The sequence below is a fragment of the Oxyura jamaicensis genome, chromosome 6, assembly GCF_011077185.1.
Source record: "Oxyura jamaicensis isolate SHBP4307 breed ruddy duck chromosome 6, BPBGC_Ojam_1.0, whole genome shotgun sequence".
NCBI lineage: Eukaryota > Metazoa > Chordata > Aves > Anseriformes > Anatidae > Oxyura > Oxyura jamaicensis.
The window spans coordinates 11592423-11610050 of NC_048898.1; the positions used below are offsets into that span (position 1 = coordinate 11592423).

The window sequence follows — 17628 nt, forward strand, 5'->3', positions numbered from 1 at the left end:
CCCCCCCCCCCCCCCCCCCCCAGCTTCACACAGAGTCCTGCACATGCCAGCTCCACTGCGTGCTTGACTAGAAAGTGCACCAACTCACAGAGCTTCTCCATCCAAAAACTGGTCACTTTTTTTGGCCAGGTTAGTTCTTGGCCAGCTTAATTCAGGCACCAAAAAGGGAGGGGGATGCACAGGTGCAGAGAGAAAAATAGAGTTGGGGAGCCCTGCTTTAAACTTGCCCAGGGAAGCATGGAATTGCATATGACCCTTCCATCTCTCTACATTCATCTCTCCGTGGGCTGCATGATGAATCAGATCAGGGAATGGTACTGGGTCATTTGCCAGGTACAAAGAGAGCTAACTCATTCAGTCTGGCCACAGTGAAAATGATGCCATGGAGAAGGCAAGGGAAATAAATAAATAAATAAATAAATAAATAAATAAATAAATAAAACATTTTCCCTTTCTGGCTTTCCAATTCTTCTGGCAGAAAAAGTTTGAAAACAACATCTCATGAGGATAAGGACAACAGAAAGCCGACCCTGCAGGCAGCCTGCAACATTGGTCTGGAAAAGAGAGGTGATCCCCCCCAGCACACACACACGCACCCCTTACAGACAGACAGCAGGGAAGAGATAAGGAGGAGTCAGCGGAGGAGAACCGCTGGGGCTTGCAGCGACTTGCACTACTTGCTAACAGCGAGTGTCCATCGCTGCAAGCTAGGTCAAACAGACCGGGCTTTTGTTAACATCCCCTGGCTATGGAGAGAGCAGTTCACACTTCCCGGAGTTATTGTTCCAGGCACTCTGCCAGGCAGCCTCTTTACACCCTTCATTTTCAGAGATTTTCTTTGCAATGCTAATTGATAGAGACTTAGATTGTGAGTTTGTTTTTAAGTGAGATTCCAGGAAACAAGATGGCAATCTTGGCCTCCCCCTCCTCTTCCCCCTCTTCTGCTCTAGCACACAGACTTGGTCTAAAAGCTAATTTCTGCTGGAGTGACAGCTTGGCCATGCCGCGATCCAGGCACCGACCAGCCCTTGCTGACCACGTTCCCTTGGCTGTTGCATGTCTGTCATAATCAAAACAACTGCTTATGAGCCTCCCCATCTCTTCTATAAACCATGCCAAGGGGAAATGCCTTTTTTTTTTTTTTTTCTTTTTTTCTTTCCCCTCCTGTAATTGTATTCATTCACAAAGGACTATAAAATAAATGGCAAGAGAAGTGAAAGAGAGGAACAGGAGAAGTGTGGAGTAAGATGCAGGAATACAGAAAGCAGTCTGCTTAACAAAAACTGTATCTCTTCAGATCATATTCAGATCGTAGGTTGTCTTCAGTCTCCGACCAATGCCCACAGAACTTCGCTGCAGATTTCAGTAGGGTCCAAATGTGGAAACCCACCGTGTCCTCTGCCCCTTTACGTCAGAGTTATGGTATAACTGCAGCTACAGAGGATTCAAAATGGAATGTACCAAAAATGTTGCCCCCTGCAAATATATATATATATATATATATATATATATGTAAGAAAAAGGTTTGTATCAATCCTAGCATAGATCAGGGCACCAGGAGCTCCTCTCCTCTCTCCTCCCCAAGCAGCCCCAGTGTTAGGAGCTGCGAAGGAGGCCCCAGAATCGTGCCAGCATGAATGCGATGCCAAAGTACCCAGTGCAGCACGGGCCCTGCCGCCTGGCGCCTGCCTGGGGAGTCTTTGGACACAGACCCCTACAAATCCCTACATCAAACATTTTCTAGGGCAGTACCATGCTATTGATATTTAAGAAGAACTTTCATCCTGAAGGAGGCAAGATCAATTTCACTAGTTGGTCTTCAGACATTAACACCTCATAAAAGGGATGTTCATGCCTCGCTTATCTAGAGTGCATCTTTAATTATCTCCTGGTACACATTTCGCAGCCCATTACTTACCAGTCAACACTGCTTTAATTATGGGCTTGGCAGTAAAAGACAGCCCTTACATCACTGAAATAAAAACGCTACAAAGCAACCCTGGAGAATAGCAGAGATTTCATGTTCAAATGTAAAACTGTGGAATTCAGCCCCAACACGACAAACATCTCCCCCCACGTTCAGTGCTGTCATAGCCCAATGTGCCCAGGAGCCCTCCAAAGACCACGAGCAGCCAAGCGATGCTCGTGCTCTCACCTGCTCTGCAGGGTAAGGAGCGCTTACAGGGGCACGTCTTGTTCTGAAGGTAATTCAGTAATTCTGAAAGTGTCGTGCCAGACACACACACGTCCGTGACGTGTTAAGGCAAGCCGGATGGAGACACATCTTGCACCTTGAGCAAAGAGAGGTGAAATTTCGGATAATCCTTCCTTTGCAAGAGCGTTCATTGCCCAGTTCAGAACCAGCTGTGGAGAGAGCTGTCACCAGACCACTGAGTGTTTCCCTACAGCAAACGTTTTTCTCGTGACGGAGCATTATTCTGACCTCTCTTCCTGCCTGAAATGAATGTTGTTTCTAACAGCTATCGTGAAGGGAAACAATATTGCTGAGAACAACATGAACTGTTAAGGCAAAGCAGTCTTGGTCTGCTGCAATACCCGTTAAACTTGACAGATTTTGAGGCAAAAAATCATTAGGCCAGCTTCATGTAACTTCTGAATAATCTTAGACTTCAGTTTTTCTTACATATAACCCTTAGAAGTTCATAGCGTGGATTGTAGTTACCTGAAATCTGGGGTAGACATTCAAAAGGGGCCCTACTCACTAAGACCAAATGTCTGTCTAACCTGACACTTAACTCTCCAGAAACAGCCAAAAATGCTCCCTGTATAGGGACTGTGTGTACATATAGCCAGGTCAGTCAGCTACGTAACAGCACGTTTACCCAGTACTCACTGTCATGTGCAAACCAGGGACTTCCTAAGGTGGATCAGTTTCTAAGTACACAGAAAACAAAATGTGCTTCTATTTTGTGGATTGAAACAGTCTTTTTTTGAATCTATGTAAAATTTTAGCATCTGTAGCATCCTCTCACTAAGACTTCCACAGCTTATCTACATGATCTATGAAATAACACTTCTATTTGTTCTCAATGTGTTGCCTGCTAGAATAATATGGTGCTTGCTGCCTCCCACACCAGAACTTGGAAAGCCCTGTGCTGCTTCCAGTGGTTCATGCTGCCTGCTATTTCATCAAACCCTATTACTTCCTTCAGCAACCTCATTTCCAGACTGAAGAATCCCACTCGCTGTAGCTAATCCACAGTTATTCACCCTGTGCCCCATGCCTTTGGTCATTCCTGTTCCCCTTTGAGAACTTTTTCCAGTGGTACTGTATTTTTCCTGTAACAGGAAGACTTGAATGACTTCCAACATTTAAGATGTATATAATCATGTTGTTTGAAGTATTATCATGTTTTCAAGGATTTTTTTTTTTTCTTCACTGTTTTCCTAACAACTCCTAATATTATTTTATTTTTTTACCATCCAACCAAACTCCAAGATCTCATTTCTGAGTAGTAATGATCATCTGTAGTCTGGATCTGAAAATTGTTCCTTAGCTGTACCGTCATTATGCTCCCTACTGTTGAGTTCTTGAGTCCTGTGACAATCCTGCAAAAAGTTGTCACTTCTTTCAAAGAGAAGACTGCCTTAACTTTTAAAGGAAATAAAACCCCATGTAAAATCGAAGCCACAACATTTGTAGGCTTTGTGCCTTATATTAAATGGTAGTCCAGTGGTGCCCAACATTGTTAATTTTTCTTGTGAACCATGGAAGAAAAATGCCAGGAGATGTACGTAAGATTTGCTGGGAAGGCAGTGATTAGTGCTCCCACTCCCATGAAATGCGGTGTCTCCTGCTTTGGTGGAGGGAAGGCTCTTCTGTGGGCCAGGCCCATCTCACACAGCCATGCAGAACAGTGATTTGCAGTTTGGGCAGGCAGAGCCTGAGCCTGCACAGTGTTAGGATGACCACAGGGAAGGGCAAATCAGCAGAGCCAAGCAGGAATGGGCTGCTGGATTCCCAGATGTACAAAGCCCAATGCATAGATCACAATTCTCATACCCCTTTGAAGTCTGAGTAGAAAAGCTGTGCAGTAACCTGTGCAGTTGCAAATGCATTCACTAAACTCCTGCTTCAAGAAACATCAGAAAACTCTGTACAAAATATCCTCCCAAAATCCAGGCTTGGAGCACTCCCATGTGTAGTTTGGTCTGGCAGGCCCTTGCTTGCCCAAACCCCTGAGATAAGTACCATTTAGTTTAAGTGCAGCAGTATTTTAAGCCCAATAGGGTCATGTTCACAGTGTGCATTACCTTATTGTAATCCTGTCCCTCGTACTCCCTACCGTCTCCTTCCCCGTCTCCCTCCCCTTTGTGAGGACTCTGCCAGCCTCCTGTCTGCAGATGCCCTAGGACTGAGCAGCGCCAGAACCACCTGGGGACTCTTGGCACCTCGGAGGGTCAGACCTCTGAACTGCAGACATTTAGGACAGGGACTACATCTTTTGTGCATGTGTGTGTGTGTTGGCGCAATACAAACACACCCATGTGATACTATAGAAATACTACAAATCCCAACATCATAGTCTGCCAAGATTGATTACAGTAACTAGTCACCTAAAGACGAGTGAATGTGGCCTCAAGGCTAGTCTGCTGGGACTGGAGACAAGTTGTCTGGAGTCCTCTCCTCCCTGTTCAAAGACCTATCGGTCTAAGCTCCCTTGTCAGTCCTGCTCCTTCTCATCTCCCAGGTAGTGTCCCCGCCCATGTCGTTGTACTGAGGTGCGCTTCCCACCCATCTCACCCATCTGCTAGTGACTCAGTTTCTTTGCCAGATCTGTGCTGGCTTTTTTGTTCTGCAGCCAGTTTTCCCTCACAAGATTCCTATTTCAACCCTCTCCCCCCCGCCCCCCCCCCCCCCAAAAAAAAGAAACCTACCCAAAGCTAGAAAACTGTGTCTATTGACATGACATTTTCGTTAACTGAGAAATACATTAAAAATGCATTAGCTGGTCCCAACAGACCCTCGAGTAGAGCACTAATTGGAAACCTTCTCTTTTCCCAACACTGCGTGCCTGTGCTTACTACCATGCACGTGAAGAACTTGGCAACCTAAGGCTGTGGCTTTCAAAGTAGAAAGCAGAAATAATAAAATGTTAGGAATTCTCTCTGAAAGAAACCAGAAGCGATACCAGATACCAAATACTATGTATTAAAAGACCCAAACACTGTCATCAAGCGGTTAAGGGACAGAACAAGGCATCCAAATGCTGATGGCTTGTTGGAGACTTGCTCCTTCAGCCTGTTTTAATCACTCAGAGCATAATGCTGCCTGATGATGGTATGCAGTCATGCCCCCCTTATCTCCCTGTAACACAGTTTTAGAATAGTTTCAACTACTCAGGTTTTTCCAACATAACCAATATGAACAAAGCAGCCAGGTCATGTTTAATTTATCCTGGTAAGGTAGGTTCAATATTATTGAAGTCTCCCCAAATGGCATAAAATACTTTTTTGTTCATATACCTTATAAAAACCCTGACAAATACCCATAGCATAAGTCCATCCTAAAAGAAACCCATCTTGTAGCACAATTCCAAACTTATAAACTGAGATTTCAAATGGATGTCACTTGTTAGTATTTCACTTTTTTAAGCTATGTCACACATGAAAGAAAACCATCAGAGATGTGTGCATAATATCTTAGTAGGACTAAAGTTACTGACTTCCAACAGACATCAGTAAAGCCAACTACACATCTATAAAATGCACGCCTGCAATGAAAACTGAAGCCCTGCTTGCAACCTGGACTTCAAACTGGTGAGTTTTTGCTATTTAGAAGAGCTTATTAACAGTGGAGTGTTGGCTGCAGTGCATTACAATATAGAGGTCTGTTCCTTTTCAATAACAAAAAGCACAGTGTTAGGATAGGCACACACAACTTGACATAAATTGATCTCTATAATGCACAAACTGAATCTATAATAAAATCCCTGAGAAAGTCCTACATTTATAGCTTAAAATAAATACTTAGTTCTTAATCTTTGCAAAGACTGGAGATGTAGCTGGGGCCTTTATAGCCAGCAATTTCCAAGACTTACGTTATGCTCCAGAGTATATTCACATGATAGAAGAAAACTAGTTTTATCAAGCACCCATGGAATCCATTTACCTATGAGAAGGACAGATCAAAGAGATGTGTGAAGGTTTATTTACTTCCAAGTCAGAATTAATTGTACCCCACTGCTTCCTCTTATGTACTTCTCATCACTCCTTGAAGTACACAAATCTGCTAAAAGTTTTGACCATTAGCTGCAAAACTATAAGGCTGTAAAGACCATAGACTTCCTTAGCTTGTCCAATTTTAAATCTCAAAGAGAAAAAGAAATAATTTTAACTTAAATTTAATTAATTTTAAATTTAAAATGACAGAGGAATGAAGGTGTACGTTAACTAGTTAAATTAGCAATCAGACATTTCTTGCAGTAGATTCATTACAGCATTGTGTTATTTAACCCTGATTTAAAAATATTTTATTGATAATTCCATCTCCTTAGGTAACTTTCACTGACTGCATCTCATCTCTTTTAAACCAGCCACAAATCCAGTTTAAAATTGGCTGCAGTTCGTTCCCAAGTAATTTCCTAAAAAGATCCCAATCCCTTAATCATTCTGTATCCAAAAAGTTGCTGTTTACACAGTCACATCACTGACTCCAGTAGGATGACTCATGCAATAAAGGTTAGTCTGGATTAGAGTAACCACCACCACTTTTTTTTCTTCTTCCTTTTTTTTTTTTTTTTTTTTTTTTTTTAAGAATTTTAAAAGCCACAGAAGAGCTAACATGTCTCTATCTAGTCTCCGGCATCTACCAAGAACACAAAACAAAAGAGGCAGACTACCTGGCAAATACCCTTTGTACTTCCCGATGAAAGTGAGATAGTCAATATCTCTAAGTTAGAGATAGCAAATGTTTCTAAACTGAAGGGGGAATGAGTTTTCTACAGTATTAGATACAACAAGAACTTTATTACTTGAAAATCTACTAGAGTGATACAGCGCTATAAACTATGTATGAAATGGGACAGGTATGCTTCAGGGATTAGAATGCAGTAGTCCCTTTTATTGTTTTCAGCAGGACTAACCCATCTCAGTTTACATACGTAGTCACTGTGGAGACCTCAGGACCCTATACAGACACATTTTCAATGAAAAAGCCTTTTCTTCGCCTTCCCCCCCCCCCCCCCTTTTTTTTTTTTCCTTTAATTTTATTTGTCTTTGAGATCTCTGGGAGGATCATACAGGACCATCATTTTCATGTTAGGGCACCGTTAGTCACCACACCTGTTGATCTCATAGTGAACACCTATTTTGTCTTAGATTCAAGAATACTTGTGGCTTTAATTACCAGCCTGAGTTTGAATCTAAATCAATTGGGGCAAGTGAAAGAAAAGTGTTTGCATGCAAATATGAGGGGGTATGCATTTTTTTTCTTTCTAACCTGTTTTTAAGATTATGCTTTCCTTCAGTTTTCTATGGCTTTGGCTGGTATAAAAATAGGCTCAATGAGCAATCTGTGTAGCCTGGCGCAGGGTAAAGCCAGACTAGCTCATCCTCAAATGCCTACAGAGCCCTGTCACCGTGGCGGCAGCCGTGCTGATTGTTAGCCACCAATATCCCTATGTCCCCTAGCACAGGAAAGGCCTTAGAAAGAACACCAAGCTGTTTGAATCCTGTCACACAGAGATAGGTGGTTCAGACTATAAAAATCTAAATGCGGCCTGGCCAGAGCTGACGGAGCTGCCTGCCTGTGCTAGGCCTTGGTGACATCTTGGTGTGCGGTGTGCTGTGGGGAGCTGCCAGACCTTAACGCAGTCACTCTGTGATCAGAAGAACGAACGACAAAACTGAAGAATTCTCACAGGTTAAGGTTGCTGAAGTAAAGCATGAAGAAATAGTTTTTATTTCCTATAACCTGGACAAAGTAAGTTAGTCCAGCATTTTTCAATACTTCACTGGCAACTATACGTTTAATTCAGATTATAGTTGCGAATAAATGTAATTACTGACTAATTTTCTGGCATTGAAACCACAAAGGTGTCTAGTTATTAAGGCATAAATCCAAACACTTTGTGAAAACATGACCAAGCTTTGCAGCTAGACTCTGAGAAAGGCCTCCCCGGTACCAGTCGTTAGGCGCATCCTAAAAGCACCTCAGAAACGGCGAGGACTAACAATCCCTGGAGGCAGCGGGATCTCGGAAACAAAACGCCCCCAGCAGGCACGCCGTGCCTGCGCTCCGCTCAGCAGGGCCGAGCTCCGGAACTGAGCTCCGGAGCCGGGCTCCGCCCCCGTCCCGTCAGGGAGGAGCGGCGGGCGGCCGCCTTCCCGCCGCCCCCTCAGCCGCGGCCCCGGGGATCGCCGCCGGGAGGCGCTCGCTGCTCGGGCCCGGCCTGAGGCGCGTCGCGGCCGCCATTACGTGCGGGGGGCCGGGCGCGGTGACGGCCCTGCCCCGCCCGGCCCCGCCCCCCCGAGCAGCGCCTTAGCGGCGGCGGCGGCCCGCGGCCGGGCGCAGGACGACGGGATGGCGGCGGCGGGCGCGGAGCGGGTGCAGGACGGCAGCTGCCACTTCCAGCGGTCCCGGCTCCTCTGGATGATCGCCATCGCCTTCGGCATGATCCTGCTGGGCGTAAGGCGGGCGCCGCGGCGAGGGAGCGGGGCGGGCCGAGGGGGACAAGAAGGCTAATTCCAACGTGAAAGGGTCAGTTTCGGCGAGCTAACCTTCCTTTTTTTTTTCTTTTTCCAGTGGGTAACGCTTTCACCCTCAACCATACCTTATAGCTATTTGGGAATCTTTGGCAGCTTCCTTCACCACATCGCAGAGCACTACCACACATGGGTGTGTTACGGGTAAGTCACATCTGGCTCTGACTTCTTTGTATCTCGCTTGTTGCCTCTGACTGCCGTGCTTAGTCTGCGTTAACAAGCTTTCCTGTAACCCGGCTGTTAATTACATGTAAAGAGGTCTGCCTGCAAGCTCATTACAGCTCGGGAGGGGGGTGCTAAGCATGTAGAAGACCAGAGAGGCTACGACCTGGTTGAAAGCCTAAAAACTCAGCCTGCAGTTTGGCATCGGTGTTGTTATAGTGAAAAGGGAAAGAAGGAAGATACTGCTCCTGCAGACATTATTTTCTATCCTGCTACTAACTTATCCTGTCCATGTGAGAAATAGTCTGCTGAAGCAACTGCTGAGTGCTGAGCTTTGCTCGGTTACAAAACACCTTTTCTTACCTTATTCAACAAGAGCTGGAATACACTTTCCTGTAACCAGGTCTCTCGCTTGTGGAATTCCTGTGAAAGGAATCCTCAGACTGGCTTCCTTATTTTACCATGCATCACGTAGGTGATAGCCTTCATCATGGCTTTCACATAGGCATTGAACTGATTCTAACTGAATATCCTGCATAGCTTTTTTAAAAAGCTTCTATACAGAAAATTACAGATCAAGTTTGATTGTCACATTGTGTGTTCTGAATCTATACACACAATTGTTTTCATAGAGCTATGCCTGCAAAAGCTTCCGTAACACTTAACTAAAATAACTTTTAAAAGTAAACAGATTGGTTAAGCCAAGTGCTTAAGTCAATCTTAGTTAAGTGTGCAAAATTTACATGCTGAAAGTTTTGGAAACATACAGTGGATGCTTGAAATGGGAGGTTCAGGTATATTCTGCAACTTTCAGTTCAGCTTTCTCAGTGGACTTCAAGTAGTTTTAAGACTATACTTCTTTTCCCCTTAAGATAACAAACACCTCACTTTCCAGCTTAAAATGTAGAGTCAATTCCATGTTCAGTTTGATATTCCTTGCATAATGGATTTTGGATACTTTAGTCTTCCGCCTAATTTTCAACAAAATAAAACATGTTTTCTTTTTATCAGGTTCTATGTATCCTGGTTGATTCACCTAGTAGAAGCCTTGTACGGTGTGAAGTTATGCCAGTAAGTTGGTCTCCTCCCTTACCTTAAATGCTCTGGAAAGGATTTCTGATACAAGTGACATAGGTTACAGACTGATTTCGGTGGTGACAAGCAGCAATATTATTTCTGAGGATGCTGATAGAATTCCTGCTGATAGTTTGCTGTCCTCCATAAGAGGTTACTGCTGTACTGGATAGCAAAAATGAGGGGTGGCAACATCCAGAACTGGCAGCAGCAAGGTCTGCCAAAGCTTGTCTGCCTGCCTCTGAACTCACTATTCTTTGTATTTATTTATTTTGAGAACTATTCTTTATATAACAGGCAGTACACTTTCTTATTCTTCATTATTAGTTCAGATACCAGGTAACGTAGCACTTTAGAAAGCAGTAGGTAAAAATAAATAGATGTCTAAATTCAGATGTTCTCAAAATTTTGAGGCTGTTGATTACCAGCTTAAATAAATTCCATCTGTATTGTGAAAATACAATTGGATACTTCTGTTTGGGACTACACAAGATCTGATTATATATGCAAGTGGAGGAAAACACTGACCAGACTCAAAAAGTAATGCCAACTAAGTCTTAGATTAGGAGAACAAATTGTTTGGAAAGGGCATGCAGTCCACACAAATCATCCTTGTATTCATTTGGCTTACATTTGTAATAATTCAGAAGAATTCAGTTATTACTTTTCATGCTAGTATTTCTTTGATTCTTGTGTCTCTATGGAGTAGCTGGCAAGTCAGTTTGCCATCGTGAACACTAGATGGTTTTCTACTTGATTTAATTAATGCCCTGTCTGTCACAAGCTTCTCGGGTAACATCTTATGGAAGCAGAGGGGTTTTATTCCATCAAAGCTATCTGAGGTGGTTCTCAAGGCATAAAACATTCAACAAAATAGGAGTTAATAATCTAATAATCCAAGTCAATAATCATTGACTTGGATTACTAAGTAGTCACAAACACTATATACTTTTTACTGAAGTAAAACATGGTGATGTCTGCTTATGAACATCACAACGGAGGCATGAGGAAGAACTAGAGAGCAGGTAGGTATACACTTGCTAATCAGTAGTGGCGCTTCCATTTGGCTTCTGGCCTGTATTTCTGCATATGGTCTTTTCAGGCGAGCTTGCCTTATAGAAGCAGATACAATTGTTAAGACCTAGTTTTTAAATTTCTGAACTCATTTGAAAACACTGCAGCTGGGATTATAAAAATAGTTTTTCCACAGCTGTTAAGAAAACTTCTGAATGAATATTAAGAAATGTTGTGTTAATCAATACTTGATACACATTAATTTGTTCTTTGTATATATAATTAACAGCTGAACTGTTCTAGAAATGAGCAGTAGAGGGAGCTCCCTTCTAAAATTAATGTGTATTCCTATGCTCAACATAATTCTTTACTGGAAATGTGAAATCAGTTGTTCTGTTGACTATCACGTTTATACTTCTATTTTCTGTAAATCCAGGAATATTTCCCAACAACGGTAGGGTGTGGGGATAGTGTCACATTGTTGGTTAAGAAGGACAGTTGTCTTCAGGAAGGTCAACATGATCCAATTTTAAGGGATAAAAAGTGTGACAATATTGGTAGAGATATTGTAACTGTTGCTTCAAACTCTTAATGCATGTACTTGAACATGTCAGCTTACAGACATTCTTTATAGCATTACTAGACCTTTTTGCATAACATACAGAAAAAAATCACATGCTAATTTAAAACTAAATGGCAAATCAAGTCAGGTCTCTTGATCTTCCTGTACCTTTTTCTAGCCACAAATCAGGCAACAGTGCTCTGCCATCCTGCATTGTGTAGCGATACCTAAACAATTGTCAGGCCACTTTGTCCTGCTAGTACCCAGACTATCTTCACCAAGAAGGTATATATGGATTTGTGGTAAAGAGCAAAGGTAGATTAGTATTAAGCTTGTCTATTTTCTTGGTTCTTGGAAGTATGTAAACTCATCTTATAGAACAAGTCATTTCACATACCATAGACAGAAATTGCAGATCATGTATTACTGAGGAAATTGCAGACATGAAGTCCATGAAAACATTTGTTCTATAGACAGCCTAAAATCCAGGGAAGTCTCAAGTACTACTGTGTTCAGTTAGTACTGTCTCTCAAGAATTACCTCTCAGTAGTTACATTAATCTAAGATCAAATGTTCTAATCAATTCTGACATATCAAGGATACCTGACCTTTTAAGTATTAAAGTGTAGCCTGCAAGATTAAGCTTTTTGATACATTTTATGATTTTGTTAATGTTACAGATCTAAAGGCATCACTGACCCAGCAGTTCAGTTTCATTGGTTCGTTCAGACACTTCTATTCGGGTATGCTTCTTTTGGTCTTCTGGTGTCTTACAAACCTACAGTCAAGAAGCACTTCTAGAAGACTGTGAAAGGCGTCTCCTCCGACATTCTTCATCCTAATTTTTCAGAAAATAACCTGTAATTAGCTAATTTATGTTCCTTCTATGTTATGCGATGTCCTTCTACCAAAGTAACTCTCCTCTTATTAAAGAAGAAACTTAAATTGTATTTCACAGGGCCCTCTGGATAGTTCAGCAGAAATTCAGCCCTTCAGTCATGGCACTGCCAAAGTTTAATCCACTTGACTGTGCAAGAAGCCAAAGGTTGCTCCTTTGCAATGTTTGGCATAGATTGTATAGTCTGATCATTGTTGATAAGAAAAGTCCCTGACAGCTGGTAGCAGTGGTTGATAAACAACCTTTTCATGGAGAGGAAATTTCTTCTACAACAGGAACAGTTACTTGCAGCCACAAGGCAACTAGCACCTGTTTTGTGGTAGGATTTAAGTTTTCCTCTATTTTCTCCACAGGACCTTATACTACCTTTTTCTTTTTTTGTTAGATCTTGGTTTCTGTACTTTGTTTTCTTAACTTGCTTTGTTCCACAAAGGACAGACCACTTTATTGCTGCAGGCACATTAAAAATACCAAGTCTCAGTTCAGGTTGAGGTACAGTGACGAGCAGGGATACATAAAGCACTTTAACTTAGTTTAATACATGTGCCTTCAATTTCATGCAGCATGACCTCATCTTTTGAATGAAGATTTTAATGATTACTGTAGTATAGAGTGTAGTCTCCCTAGTATACTCTATTCTTTCTATAGAGCATAAAGAGAATCCTGTAGCTTTTCTGAGAACTAATTTATTATCCAAGAAAAAGCACAAACAATTAACATCTCAAAATCTAGCTGAAAATGTTCTAGATTGGTGAATGAAAAGTATGCATACTGAGTAAACACCCACTGCTGTTTACCAGATGCTCATGCACTGAAATCTTGGTTGTGAGACCATCTTAAGCATCCCTCAGAGTACTTCCTGTATGGGTAGTGAGCCCTTTTATCGTATTGTCTGTTTTATACTTCTCAATATTTTAACCAGAATTAGCCTGTCTTAACACTTTTAGAAGTAATTATTTATAATATTAACTATGATGTGAGGAGAAGTTGTACCACAGTCTGTGACACTGTAGGAAAAAAAAAAGGACAAGAAAAGGTGGGGTTTGCTCTAAAGAAAAGCAGTAACAAGTAAATATATACCATGTCCAGTCCATACAGACTATACTGTAAAACTTAGTCTTGTTAAATACAGGTACAGGAAGTTTTTGCTTTTCAGCTGCTACTAAGAGCATGGAGAACTGATGGGTTTAAAACTCATGGATTTTTTTTTTCCTTTTTTTTGGACAGTGGCCCAGGAATAACAGTAATAGTTTTTAGAGTAGAAAGTTCTGTTTAGTGGTTAGAAATTGACAGCAATGTCAAGAACCTGAGCTATGTTGGTTCTACCATCTAACCTTTCCTCTTATTCTGTGATCCTTGAATAAAGTTAAAAAAAAAATTGAAGAGATTGTTTGTTTGTTTTTTAGTTTATGCTAGAAATAAATGTCCATACCAAATACATTTCACCTATCTAGGTGTCATCTTTACACTAATATCAGTATTCATACTTCTAGCACACAGCTGGCTGTACATTTTCCAAAGCAAATCCCACAGAAGTCTAGAATTTGTGCATTTGATGCATTTTCTCTCTGCCAAAAAAAAATCTCAATGGTACTAAAACATGCAGATGTATAATTACTGGGTGTATGAAGATGAATTCTAATTGAATGCTTAATGAGCTCTTAAGAACGGGAAGGCATAAAAGGTTTGGTTCAACATTATCGTGATAATGTTCCTGTACAGAGGAAGAGGTAAAACAGTAACATTGAAGCTAGTTCAGAAAAAAGTCTTGATCACTTCTCTAATCCTCACCAAACAATTTGTACGTTTCTGTTTACCACTACTCACTTCTCATCAGTAAAGCTGTAAAAGAAGGACTATGCTATTTTCCCCTCCCAGCACCAGTCTGCTGGGACACCACTCGTGATGCAAACCATCACAGCTTTCAGGTGGGTTCTGGATGGCTGTAGGTAAATCATAGCTTAGAGAATTCAGCAGCTGGCTGCTAGACTCAACTCAACAAAAGGGCTTCCTTTTAAAGAGGCAATGGTAAAAGCTTTCTCAATGCCACATAAGGCAGGTAGTCAACTGGTAACTGCCCTTAGTTCCATGCTATTGTCAGGCTAAAACAGTTTTTTAGCAAGACAATTGCATCAGCAGGTATTTTTGAAGACTCTCCATTTTTATTTATATACTTGGCAGACCTTAGCAGCTATGTGTGGAGGTTGTTGGGCATTGCTTTTCAGACTTTTTGGAAGTGTAACTACATTGCATGTCTGCTTTCACGCATTTTCTCTTCCCTGCCCTTGCTTGGCAACAGTTGAGTTTTCCCAGCTGTTGAGGTGTGTGTTTTTTTTTTTTTTTTTTTTTTTGCATGCATTTATGCCCAGAGCTGTAAGAAGCAGCACTGCCTGACCTTCCATGTTTTTGAAACCCTTGAGACAACCAACTGAAAAATTTGAGAAGTATGGGATAAACAGTACTGACTGGCTTTTAACATTAAGTACCTTTGAGGAAAAGAAGGAAACCCACAGAACGGCAAGATTCAAAGTCATTTGGAGATCCCATTTCTGAATATTTGTTTATAGTGAACCTAACAGCACAGCAAGGTAAACATAATACCTCACAAAATTACTTGCTAAGAAAAAGCCTGCAGAAGAACCAGTCGAAGTCACCAGCTCACTGAAGTTGTAAGACATTTACGGCTAGCAACGGGCTCTTTGGAAACACCGATTACACCAGGGAGAAGCACTTCTCTACGCTATCCTGATAAAGTGTTAGTTATCTGGAGCAATTCTTTTCACTGCAGTCAAAATACCCTCTCTACAACAAAAACAGAAAGCAACAAAAGTATGTCCTTATGTTCTTACAGCATCTCAAAGTCTAGGCTGGATGTCAAACCATCTTCTGTGTCTACACCCAGCCCAGCCAGCCTCCCAGCATACACGTTAGTACTTCACTGTAAAGTTTCAAAAATGTTGCTTCTCACCAAAAATAAAACCATATGAATTTACAGAAGGGCTTTCACTGGTAAAGAACACTGCAAAATAATAAGGTAAGCCAGCAACAAAGCTAAGCTGACACTGTAAAAGATTTTCAGAATGCATATTTCTGCCAGCCAGACAGCTGATAGTAACAAAGATAAATAAATGCAGCTTAACCATACATTTCAAATTGAAACCGTAAGAAAAAAATATGCTATGAAAGCCCATATGCAAAACCAGATATGCTTTATGCTAATAATATAAGCTAGATGTCAGGAAAATACAAGACAACTGTGCCTATTATTGGCAGGCATTTACCAAAATAAGGTATTTATCTGACCTGCATGGTGTTTCCCATTTGTTTACAAGTGCTATTTCTAAAACCATAAGGGCTTTTTCTTAGTTTGCAAGGGAACAACGAAAAAACTCAGTCACAGTATGTTTTCTTCATTGGCCTCTCTTCCATTCTGACCTAGATTTTTCTGAACACAACAGAAAACAACTAGGCCAACCTTTGGAAATCCCCAAAGTGTTGGTTCATTAAACACGTTTAATTTGCCTTTGGGCATCTCCTGAATGGCAATACAGTCCAATTAAAGCAGGGCAAATGGCCTTCTTGTAGTCTGCAGTAAGTTTGACCACTGTAGTTAAAGTCCTAGAAGTCCTACAGCCTGCTGCTTGTGATGACCTTCTCAAAGGAAAAAGTAACTAATGTAGTAATGTTTCCATGAATGAAATAATTCAAATTACATATTTCTTCTGTATTTATACCTCGTGCTTTAATAATGAGAGGGGAACATCCGTTCACATTTTTTTGTTACATAGCTGTTGTAAATGAGCACTCATTACTGAAGCCAAGAGCCTCACTTATTTACTTACTAGTTGTTGTGGTTTAACCCGGCTGGCAGCTAAACACCACACAGCCGTTCGCTCACCCTCCCCCCTCCCTCTCTGGGATGGGGGAGAGAAACGGGAAAGTGAAGCCTGTGGGTTGAGATAAAGGCAGTTTATTAAGATAGAAAATAATAATGATAATAATAATAATATGTACAAACAAGTGATGCACAATGCAATTGCTCACCACCCGCTGACCAATGCCCAGCCCAACCCTGAGCAGCCGGCCCCCCCAGCCCGGTTAGCCACCCCTATATATTGTTTAGCATGACGTCAGATGGTATGGAATACCCCTTTGGCCAGTTTGGGTCAGCTGTTCTGGGTTTGTCCCCTCCCAGCTTTTGCTGCACCCCCAGCCTGCCCGCTGGCAGGACAGAGCGAGGAGCTGAAAAGTCCTTGGCATAGTGTAAGCATTGCTCTCCAGCAATTAAAACATCAGCATGTTATCAGCACTCTTCTCATCCTAATCCAAAACATAGCACCCTACCAGCTACTAGGAGGAAAAATAACTGTCCTAACTGAAACCAGGACACTAGTATAAGCAATTCAAAAATCCTTTGCCTTTTTTTTTTTTTTTTTTTTTTTTTTGCTTATTAAATACAGGCTTGTACATTTTTATCCACCTGCCTTCCAGCAAGTGATCTCCATATATAAAATAAAAAGATTTTCATACCGGTGTTTTATTTTTTTTATTGACTCAGCTCATTTGAGGACTTAATAAAAACTTTTGGTGTATTGCCATACACCTATACATCTTGTTAGTGAAGTGTTTATTCAGACTGATGCCTGCATGAACAGGTCAAAAAATTATCATGGTTTTGTAATCCTGAGCTGAAGAAAACACGAAGACATTGAAGAAATCAGTTTGTTTAAAGAAAAGGGGCGAGGGGGAACCTCAGCATTTCCTTCACCATTGCTCTTCAGAGGAGAGGCAGTACTACAGCACGATCACTGTACTCTACGAGACCATGCAGCCCTTGCAAGGCCCCTACAACACTACATGCAACTGCAGTACCTGAATGACTGGAAACAAGGAAGGGAGAGGTATAAGGGATACAGCTGTATTCTCAATGTACTCATTTATCAGAGTACTTACAGACTTCTCTCAAAGAAAAACCTCTTAAGTGCCCCTTGAGAAAGCAGGGAGGCCAGCTTTCTGACTTCAGAAACCACAGAAGTTAAAGTCTCCTTCTTAAGACTCTCTAGACTTCTTATCAGAAGAAAACAAACATGAACAAACAACACTCTCCTCTACAAGCTTCAGAGGCATGAAAGATTAAAAAGTCCACAGTTGCACAAAAAAAACACCAAACAAACATGAGTACCTGCATTTA

At 41.5% G+C, this 17628-nt stretch overlaps 1 protein-coding gene across 1 annotated transcript; it reads left to right on the forward strand.

The window, feature by feature from the left end:
- The first annotated feature begins 8472 nt into the window (after window positions 1-8472).
- On the forward strand, window positions 8473-13812 carry TMEM254 (transmembrane protein 254). The gene is made up of 4 exons (XM_035329795.1): window positions 8473-8650; window positions 8768-8871; window positions 9901-9960; window positions 12220-13812. The coding sequence occupies exons 1-4, from the start codon at window positions 8546-8548 to the stop codon at window positions 12338-12340; spliced, it is 390 nt and encodes a 129-aa protein (XP_035185686.1). The 5' UTR covers window positions 8473-8545; the 3' UTR covers window positions 12341-13812.
- The last annotated feature ends 3816 nt before the right edge of the window (window positions 13813-17628 follow it).

Coding starts and splice junctions, on each gene's coding strand:
- TMEM254 (XM_035329795.1), top strand. CDS start 8,546: ATGGCGGCGGCGGGCGCGGAGCGGGTGCAGGACGGCAGCTGCCACTTC. Junction 8,651..8,767: donor TCGGCATGATCCTGCTGGGC/GTAAGGCGGGCG, acceptor TTCTTTTTCCAG/TGGGTAACGCTTTCACCCTC. Junction 9,961..12,219: donor TACGGTGTGAAGTTATGCCA/GTAAGTTGGTCT, acceptor TTAATGTTACAG/ATCTAAAGGCATCACTGACC.